The sequence below is a fragment of the Ornithodoros turicata genome, chromosome 4 (assembly GCF_037126465.1).
Source record: "Ornithodoros turicata isolate Travis chromosome 4, ASM3712646v1, whole genome shotgun sequence".
In the NCBI taxonomy this organism is placed as follows: Eukaryota; Metazoa; Arthropoda; class Arachnida; order Ixodida; family Argasidae; genus Ornithodoros; species Ornithodoros turicata.
The window spans coordinates 49,593,567-49,604,211 of record NC_088204.1 but is presented as its reverse complement, the minus strand read 5'-3'; the positions used below and the strand labels follow the sequence as shown (position 1 = coordinate 49,604,211).

General features: G+C 50.5%; 1 protein-coding gene across 1 annotated transcript; it reads left to right on the top strand.

Annotated features, from left to right (window-relative positions):
- Positions 1 to 9,584: 9,584 nt before the first annotated feature.
- LOC135392413 (uncharacterized) lies at positions 9,585 to 10,100 on the top strand. Its single transcript, XM_064623127.1, has one exon. It carries the CDS (start codon positions 9,585 to 9,587, stop codon positions 10,098 to 10,100), a length of 516 nt encoding a protein of 171 aa, XP_064479197.1.
- The last annotated feature ends 545 nt before the right edge of the window (positions 10,101 to 10,645 follow it).

The window sequence follows — 10,645 nt, the reverse complement described above, 5'->3', positions numbered from 1 at the left end:
TGGGAGCCTGAAGTGCGGTAAATGTCAGGGGAAACACCTGACGGTGCTCTGTGATATACAGCCTCAGGCAAGCGGTCGGAGCGCAGCATCCGCGCCCGTGTCTGTGCCAGCAGTCCAGGCCACAGCAGCCTCAACCATCACGTTCTTGCAAACAGTCACAGCGACGATATCCCGTCCCGGTGGGTCTGCAGAGGTGCGAGTCTTGCTCGACACCGGGAGCCAAAGGACATTCGTCACCGAAGACCTTGACCGACAGCTTCGCTGCCCCATTCAGTCTTTGGAAGGCCTGTCCATCTTTGCGTTTGGCTCAACGCAGGCCTCCACATTCCGAACGTACGACAGGGTCTCGTTGTGCGTTGCTGGTTTATGCCAGTCATTGGAGGTGGATGCCCTCGCTATCCCGCACATCTGTAGCTCGCTCAGCCCTCCAGTGGATGCCCGAATCACAGAAGTACTGAAGCACCGCGGTCTCCATCCAGCGACGACTGCATGCGCATCACAGAACGTTGATCTCCTCGTCGGTGCGGACCACTATTGGCGTCTCGTGTCAGGGAAGATAGAGCGCCTCTCCAATGACATGACGGCCATCGATACAATATTTGGATGGGTCGTCCAAGGCGTAGCTCCACCCGGCTCGGCGCAGGACCACCATGCCGTAACGACGCTCTTATGCTCCACGCTCGACGAGGGACTACCAGAGCCAGCTGACCTCTGGCGACTAGAGGCTTTGGGCATCACGGAGTTCGAGCTGTCTACTCCCGATGGAGCCGCAGATCTCCAAGTGTTTGAAGACAACATCAAGTGGCAAACAGACCGATATGAGGTTCCTCTCATGATCAAGGAGCCCGGTCTCCCGCTCGAGGCTAGCAACCTTGCCACCGCTGAGAAGAGATTGAAGGCCCAGTTGCGACGTTTCAGCACGGCGCCCGCAGTTCTGGAGCAGTATGACTCCACCATGCGCCGTCACTACCAAGGTCCGAATAGTGTTCGACGCGTCGTCTCACGTCCCCAGCCAACCCTCACTCAACGACGTCTTGGCGAAGGGTCCGAACCTAAACAGCGACCTCCTGCGTTTGCCCATAACGTTTCGGTCCTCTCCCATCATCCTCACCGAAGATATCCGCAAGGCGTATCTGGAGATCCACATCCGGCCGCAAGACAGGGACGCCCTACGTTTCCTGTGGATCCAAGAGTTGCCGTCGCCATCCAACCCTCACCCAGCAGTCAAGCAGTGGAGGATGACAGGAGTGCCGTTCGGAGCCTCGTCTAGCCCGTTTCTACTCGCAGCAACGTTACACCACCATTTCGGTGCCTGCACTCGCTATCCACTCACGGCGGCTCGTCTGTGTAACAGGTTCTACGTAGACGATATGGTGGTTGGATGCGACAACACGCAAGAGGCCGAGACGTTATACGCGGAAACGAGGGCCATCTTGCAAGTGGCCGGAATGGACATCCGGAAGTGGGCGGCGAACTCAATGACGCTTCAGCGGAAGTTCCTCGAGGACGGAACGGCATATGACAACGTCGGTTGCACAGACACCGTGCTTCGTGTGCTGGGAGTGCCGTGGGATCGTCACGCGGACACAATCTTGGCGCCAGTCACCGCGGTTCACGCGTTCGCCCACGAAACGCACGGTGCTCAAGACGTTTTCCAGATTGTACGACCCATTTGGGCTTCTAGCCCCATTCACCGTCACCGCGAAACTGTTGTTTCAAGCAATGTGGAAGGACGCAGTGCCTTGGGATCGACCAATGACTAACACAGCACATCAAGTCTGGAATAAGTGGGTGAACGGCTTGCCACTCTTTCGCTGTTGAACGTGCCCAGATGTACTGCCGGTACCAACGGCAGCGTCCAAGATCTCCAGATCTTTGCCGACGCTAGCCCGAGAGCCTACAGAGCGGCCATCTACATGAGAGCAGACAGGGGCACGGAAGGCATCAGGTGCAATCTGCTTATCTCCAAGGGTCGAATCGCGCCGCTGAAGCAGGTAACACTACCGCGCTTAGAGCTCCTCGGCTGCCTTCTCGCTGCTCGTCTCTACAGCCGCAACCGCGGAGTCAGGCCCAACGTGGCATGGAAGGCAACCTTCTGGGCGGACTCTCAGGTTGCGCTGCAGTGGGTCAAGGACACGGCTTCACGGTGCCCGCAGTTTGTAGAAGGCCGCGTGCGGGAGATACGGCACCTCACCGATCCTGGTCAGTGGCGTCATTGTGACGGGATACATAACCCAGCCGACCTGCTCACGAGAGGAATCTCCGCGGACGAGCTCGTCGGCAGCGAGCTGTGGTGGGTTGGACCCCCATGGTTGTCTGGTAGTGTCGACCCGCCTCTTGAACCAACATCGAACCGCACCCCATCGTCCTCTCGGACGGAAGAGACGTGCTGTCCAGTCGCGATCCGCCATGGTGACCCCATCATCCGGTTAGAGGACTACAGTCTCCTCAGCCGCGTGCTTAGAGTGACAGCATACGTGCTCAGATATGTCAACAACTCGCGGAGACCTGGATCAAGGCTCACCGGGCCCATCGGGTGGTGGGAAAGGATGGTCCGCTCCGTCAAGGACGCCCTGAAACGGTGTCTGGGAAGGCAGCGCCTCACCTTCGAAGAACTCACCACTGCCATCTGCGAGGCTGAGTGCATAGTAAACTGCCGGCCACTCACTTACGTCACGTCCGAGACCGAAGACCTGGACCCCTTGACACCGGCGGACTTCCTCGTAGGAAAACACTTGACGCTCCTCCCAACGCCGGGCGAAGTCGCCCCGCCACCGAGTGCCAAGGGCCTCCGGCAATATCTGAAGGTCCAAGGGCGCCACCGCTCGCACTTTTGGAGTAGATGTCGAAAGGAGTATCTCCTTCAGCTAAGATCGGCGCACATGGCACGGCATAAGCCGGAATCACAGCTACAAGTCGGTGATGTGGTGGTCATCCATGATAAAGTCCCCCCCCCCCCCCGATGTGGAAACTCGGCCGCGTCACACAAGCATTTCCCGGGCACGACGGCGTCATTCGTGCCTGCGTGGTCGCGCTCGCCAACAGAACTGTCCTCCACCGTCCGGTCCAGTTGCTACACCGCCTAGAGGGGGACGTAGAGCGATCCGCGGAGGATGTTAAGAAAGAGGACGAGGGGCGGGGCACCCCGCTCGTGTATATGACTCAATAAACGTGCAGTTGTTCTGAAGCCACGGTGACGATAGGCCACGTCTGATTAGTCTTTTAAGTAACAGGGACAGTATTCATGAAGCACCAGGTTATTGCCTAAATACCTTCTTTCGAATCGTCGCCTCTGTTCCACTTCCCTTTGTTGTTCTTTACTTACAGCGTCGAGTACGAGAGAAGATTATGTACAAGGACATAGGTCGGCAAGTTCACTCATGATCGGTATCACGGATATCATTCACCATCACATCACGGCAAACGGTATGATCTTCAAGGCACAGTTAGGTATAGTAAACCTTATTGTATAGTAAACAGCTGGAAGTTTTGCGTGGTGGCGTCCTTATTATCTCTTCGTGTTGTCGTTGCGCCATATGCCTAGTAGTGATGTACAACTACCCCAAGCCTCTACGTTGATTGAGCAATTAGGTGATATTTAACGTGGCTCAAAATCATCTTTCATTAGCCAAGCTGTGCGTCAGGACTCAGGAGCCACTAGACTCACTGAATTCAGTGGCGGTAGGAGCCACCACGCACAAGTTTTTCGCTGGGCGGTGTATTAAAGCTGCGCAAATAAATTTACAAAGTCACTCTGAGAAAGCAGCCGCTGACGAATGCGGGTGGGTGAGGTGGGGTGATGTAGGGGAAAGGTGCGGTGAGCCTGCTCTGCAATGGCGGCTCGGTGCACCCAAAGGAGGGAGGGAAGGGGAGTGTGAAAGAGGAAGGGGAGAGATGATGGTTGATCCCCTGGCGTGACCTCGGCAGCTCTCCGTGCCTTTTTTTAGTCGCCGTTTCTTCTCTCTCAGCTTTCTCTTTCCACTGTCTTTTCTTTATTCTCAGCTCACGCGGGTATACGTCACGAGTTATGCCATAGGATCCGGCAGCAGGACAGCTGACAGTGTCCTCTCCTTCGTTCGCTCTCATGGCGAATTCGCATTGTCATTTCCTGGCAGCTTTCTTTGCCAGATTTTGAGCAATGAACCGTTTCTGGGTACACGTATGCGCACGCTCAGCCCCTTCTGGCGGCCATGTTTGTTGACATGAAAGCATGCTGTACGAAGGCTGCGATGCGAAGCTTTTTCTCGCAATGTCTGTAATGTGTCAACTGCCGAAACATGAAAGGCATAAATGTCTTCCGCCTCGCACCATAAAAGCATCACCGAAAGAAGCGGGAACTTTGCATTCGCGCCGTTCGGCGCATGAAGAAAGATGGTGGATGCTGATAAAGAACTCACGTGTCACGCTCTCCGTCCCCAACGTGGGTTGTCCCCAACGCCGGTTCTCGCAATGCCTGTAATGTGTTGCGTCGAACTGTACGAGCGTCGCCATGATAGTTGGCATGAAAACATGGCGTGTTATGAATATGCCTTAACAAGTTTTCGTGTTTTTTTTTTTTTTTTTTGTGGCGCATCACGTGTTGTGTGCTTTCACAAGAGCAGGCTATACCATTCAAAACAAATGTTATCCTTCTATGTCCTCAAAAAATATGGTGAGCTATACTACGCCCACGTGCTGTTAATTTGTCATAATTGCTTCGTCGTCTTCTCATGATGTCGCCTCTCGCCGCCAGGGGCGATGCGTACATGGAAATGGTCCATTGCGTTCTCTTTGTCAGAATGCGCCAAGCTCGCGGGTTCTCGTGGTGCTTTCCTTGCGCGAGGGATCCGCCAGTTAGCTCTTTTTTCGCCCGCCCTGGATACAGAGGGCAGCGGGTTGCCCAACTGTATCCGGCGTCGTCACAGGCGCATCGCAAGGGCCCGCACTTTCAAGTTATGGGTCAGCGGAACCGAAGCACGGGCGACCGCGATGCCTCTAGCCTGATGCAAGCGATTGAAACCCTTCTGGACACTCATGTTCGGGTGCCAACAGTCACGTGACCATGCTGGCAATTTCCGGGCGCAGGCCGTGTTGCCACATTCTGACCGCGCAAATTCTCCATTACACGCTCTTTTGAAGACAGGATGATTTGAAAGAGGTGCGGGACAGAGGACTCGCGCGTGCACTCATCGCTCTTTCGCCGGAGATAATTCTCTACGCTACGACGTCTCTGCGCTTGAGAGAGAAAAGGTTGGAGAAAGCACGGGACAGTGTCTGTCGACCAGCTGAATTCGCAAAAGGGCGCAGACGCGCGTTCGCAGACGGGCCAGAACATGGTGAAAAAGATAAAGTAATGTTGACCTCACATGAAGTTGTTATGGTACCTTATTTGAGAGCGATCCAATGGGACCGTTCAACGTGCACGAGGCGAAAGGCTGACCTATACTTTCATGACGTATTTGATGCAAAACAGGCTGCGACGACGAAAATAAATAAATAATAGTATGTGGGAATCATCATCGTTCCTTCAAGTGATGGGCTGCGATATCTAATGCCGAAGTTGATGATGAATGAGGACCTGTGGTGCGATGTGATGCCGAAGTAGAACGGTTCTAATGTCGATGTCGAATTGTGGGTTTACAAGTTGAATGATCATTCGACTTATAATATTAGTCCTGAATAACACTTCCTGAATAGCGAGAAAGTACACTGTAGGACTCGATCTGTATTGTGGAACTGTTATTAATTATAACTTGGAATACGATGCTGTACCTTCCGAAGTGAGATGCTGATGTAGACCCCTGGCTCTTGGATGATGAAGCTTAGAGCGCCGGCTTGCAGTGGGTCCATAGGGGGCAGCCCTCCTGATGGCCGACCATGCCTTATGACGTCGCGGGCTAGTTCCATCTTCTTTTTCAGCAGGGTGTGTAAAGACATTACCTGGCTTTCGTTGAAGAACCTCATGTTGCCTGCAAATCACGAAAGAGTACTTTATGGTTCTTGTACCACAACAGAAAAATAATTTAAAGATAATAATAGTTTAATTTAAAGATAATAATTTAAATAATAAATAAGAGGGATAATGTAAAGGTTGGCTGTGTTTAGAATAATCTATGAGGTTGGACTATCGCATCCAGAAACGTGCCCAAGCAGCACAGCGCGTCGGGAAAACTTCGGCGGCTTTCCGACGGCGGTATGAGATACGATAGTACCTGGGCCCAACATCAGACCGGTAGCGGTTTTGCAACACCGGGAACACATCGGACCAAAATTGGGTCTTGGTACCGGAGCCTGGTGCGAACCCGACTGGTCCCCGGTACTGAGTAGGAGCCTACACTCCCCTTCCTCCTCGTCCGCTTTTATTTTTCATTTTTCGCTTTTATGGCTAGATTTTTATTTCACACGAAGTACACTTTCGGAACCGAGCGATAAAAGGAAAACTGACTATTTCTGCAGAACTTGCTGGATTGAAAATGGCCGCAATTTTAGTACCGCCAGTTTTTAACGTAACAGGAAAAAAAGCTGTCCTCCTACGGCTGTTCGGAAGGTGTTCTGCATCCAAAAAGAACAAGACGCTCACGTGACGCCCTCATTTATTATTAGGTAAACAAGAGAAGCAGATTGACTATAAGTGACTACATATTTTCCAGCCTACCAAAACCGCTACAAAGCAGCACTCGTCTGGACTCAGTGGTACTTGCTTGTCAAAAGGAAAGTATAATGAAGCACCCTTGCAGGGTCCAAGAAGACTCACTGCAGCAATATCAACAAAAGTAAAAAAAAAATCACAGTAAAAGAGGTAAAGAGACACGCGACGACAACCATGTACAAGTCAAATGCAGTTGGGACAGTTCAAACATGGAGAAAATATCAGAACAGCATTTAACCGAGGCCAACACTGTCCCACAAAGTAAAACTGAAAGACGTTGCGGTGGTAAGGTTAATGAGAGTACATCGTATGTCTGGGTTCATGATATCCAACTGATCATCTGCTCCCAAACCAGTTTTTTTCTCGGGATGCTCGTCTATGTGTAACGTTTGGTATAGTTTGTGGAATTTGTGTACCTTTTCCTGGTAATGTACGGCGAGTTTGCATCACGAACGGTCATCCCAATTACCTTATCTGCATTAGCACTCATGAAAACTCAAACTTAATCCGCATTTTGAGAAAATACAACTTTTACCTGGGAACCAACATTTTAAAATACCTGAAACTTGCAAATGGTAGCGTTCGGGAATGAGGAATCATCATTGTGTAGCGTAAAATCGGTGGTTGAGTCAAAGTGCCAACTGTATCCATGCAAAAATCTGGAGTGGGACCACTTCAAAGTGGTTTATTGGACAGGTCCCAGTTTAAATGTGGGATCATTTAGTGACTGGGACCAGTTGAAAATAGAACCAATTTCCCCTAAAGTGCAACTAGTGGAATTGATCCATTGGTCCCCTCTGCAAGTGGTCCGGGTGTTGAATGTTATGTCAACATTCTACTGTCAACAAAGAAGAATGATGAGTCATTGTCTGTGACACTCGCGTGACAGACATCGCGTTCATTCTAGTTCCTTTTAACGGAATAAACACATCGTCATCCCTGTCTGGCCTGTCTCATCTTCAACAAATGGTGCCGTGACCAGGATCGCCGAAGTGATCGGATTGGAACGGAAGATTATAGTACAGAGAGCGACGGACGACCGTAGCTGTACATCGAGATGGAGAAGCCACAACTTCTGAAGAAACGTAAAGTCATGCGTGCACAGGTAACTGCCTTACTGAACGATATCGAACGGCGCATGATGATGATGCGACTGATTTCAAGGAACGGATTGAACGTCTTAACAGCCTCAATGCGATACTTATGGATGTTGACAGTCAAATCGAACCTCTACTTACTGAAGATGAATTTGAAGATGAATATACGAGGCAAATCGAATATCAAAATCGTATTGGTACTACCACATTCAAGGCAAAAGAGTTCTTGTTGGCAAAGGGAAGTGTTTCGTTGCCAGTCATAAGAACGAATAACGACAATGTACCACCTGTGGTAGCTGTCACGAATACCGATAACGACGATGTCACGCTTCCGCCACAGGCTCCAGAGAGAGCGCGGCACAATGCAGTTCGGCTTCCTAAATTAGACGATGAAATTTGACTGAAAAAGGCAGCAATGGCAATTGTTTTGGAGTCAGTTCGAGTCTGCCATACACGACAACACAAATTTGTCGTCGAGCGATAAGATGAGCTACCTGATGGCAGCCCTGCAAGGGGAGGCAGCGAATGCACTAAGAGGTCTTCAGTTGACTTCTGGCACATACGACAATGCAATTGCTATTTTGCGTGATCGTTTTGGAAACGAAAATCTTCTTATTCAAGAACATCTGAAAAGTCTCGCCGACATACAACCTGTACGATCAAGCCGACATGTATATCTGCTACGAAAATTATACGACTCTGTACAAGCCCACATCAGAGGACTAGAGTGCTTACATGTCACTATGGATTCGTATTGTTCCAAGTTGTATCCTATTTTACTCAGAGCTCTTCCTCCGGACATGGCATTGCAGTTTAATCGAACGATTGGAGACAAGTCGCAACTCGCCACTCACGTACGCCAACTGGCACGGCGTTCCATCGAGACGCTTTACAGCTACTGTTAAAGTTCATTGGCAACGAAGTTAAATGTAGGGAGGAAATGGATGTACGCTTTCTTGAGACTGGTTTCAGGAAAGAAGAGGTGAAAACGACGAGTCATCCGTTCACAAGACAACCTAATGGTCCACCAGTCACAACGCTACAAAGTACAACACAATCGGGGAAACGAGATAACTGCATGTTTTGCGGTGATGCAAGACATGCCACTTCAGAGTGTAAAGGCTCGAAGTGTCTCGAGGAAAAGGAGAAGCTACTCGCGGTTCAGCGCCAATGCACAAAACCAAATCACTCGGCAAAACAATGTAGGAGCCATCCAAGGGGCAGTACGTGTTCCGGCCGACACGCATCAACTATGTGCGATCCCACATACAAACCGCAAATCAAAGACAAAGTCTCCGAAACTTCAAGTCCAGTTACTCTCAAAGCAACAGTAGCCAACCCAGATCATCCGAGCACCATACTACTTCACACTGCGACTGCTTGGTCTGGGGCCGCCAGGACCGAGCGCTACACCCGCATCATTTTCGACGGTGGTAGTCAGCGCACCTTTATTACAAAAGCCCTGTCTGACGCAGTTGGCTGCAAACGCATTCGCACCGAGGACGTCTCCATCCGAGCTTTCGGAAATGATCCACGACGACCGCAGGTGCTTGATCTTGTTGAACTACATATCAGACAACAACCTACATGCGGCTGCCAAACCGTTCGGGCTCTGGTGGTGGAGAAAATATGCACCCAAATTCTGGAAATTCCCACACAGGACATAAAGGATCACATGCGCGAGTGCGGTCTACTTCTCGCTGACTCATCCGACTCTGCTGGCAGTCCACCACCAAAAAATTCTGGTTGGAGCAGATTATTATTGGGATTTCGTGACTGGAAGGTCCCAAAAATTACGCCAAGGAGTACAGGCCATTGAAACAACACTCGGATGGACGCTGCAAGGATCTTGTTACGCCATGAATATTGTGAGAACGGCTAACTGCAACAGCGTTACGGTGTTACAAGTGAGTCAACTTCCGAAGAGGGAGTTAAATGAAATGATGGAACGCATATGGGATCTGGACAGTATCGGCATTCGCGCGGACGAGGCAGAAAACCGAGAATGTAACCCGGTAGTGGAAGAGTTCGAAAAATCCATTGTATTTGAACATGGTAGGTACATGGTTGCGCTGCCATGGAAGACAGAAGCGTCAATTGGTGACAACAAACGAATCGCCGAGAAGCGTCTCTCGCAAGTCACTAAACGACTTATGAAATCACCAGAATTAATGAAGAAATATGACGATGCGATACGAGAGTACCTCATATCGGGTGTCGCAGAGAAGGTTAACGAGGGCGTGAATGAAGGTATGGTGCATGGACATGTCTATTACATGCCGCACCACGCCATGATAAGAGAAGACCGAATGACGACCAAGATAAGAATAGTGTTTGACGCTTCTTCTCACGAAGATCATTCACGCATTCGCTGAATAAGAACTTGCACCCTGGCCCAGACTTAAACCCGTCCATCGTGGCTGTTCTTCTTAATTTCCGGCTACATCCTGTGGCTCTAATAGCCGATGTTCAGAAGGCGTTTCTACAGATAGTCGTACGGGAAGAGGATAGAGGCGCACTGAGATATTTATGGTACGAAACAACCCCACAGCAAGGGCAACCGCTACCGAAACTTGAGACGTGGAGAATGTCTAGGGTAACATTTGGGACCACGCCTAGCACCTTTCTTCTGGCAGCGACGTTACGCCATCATCTGCGATCGAACGCTAACCCATATCCGGAGACTGTGGGCCTCCTAGAGAACTCTATTTACGTGGATGATGTAGTATTGGGGGCCAGGAATGATGAAGAGGCAGCGCAGAGACATGCTGAAACACAAGACATTTTTCGTACCGCCTCCATGAAACTACAGAAATGGGGTTCAAACAGCAAGGCGATGCGCGACAGATTTCAAAAGGAAAAGGACGCAATCTTGCTGCCCACAACTAGGAAAGTTCTTGGAGTGCCATGGGACCAGGCC

Bases quoted from the DNA above. Each gene is read 5' to 3' on its own strand.
- LOC135392413 (XM_064623127.1), top strand. From the start codon at position 9,585: ATGAATATTGTGAGAACGGCTAACTGCAACAGCGTTACGGTGTTACAA.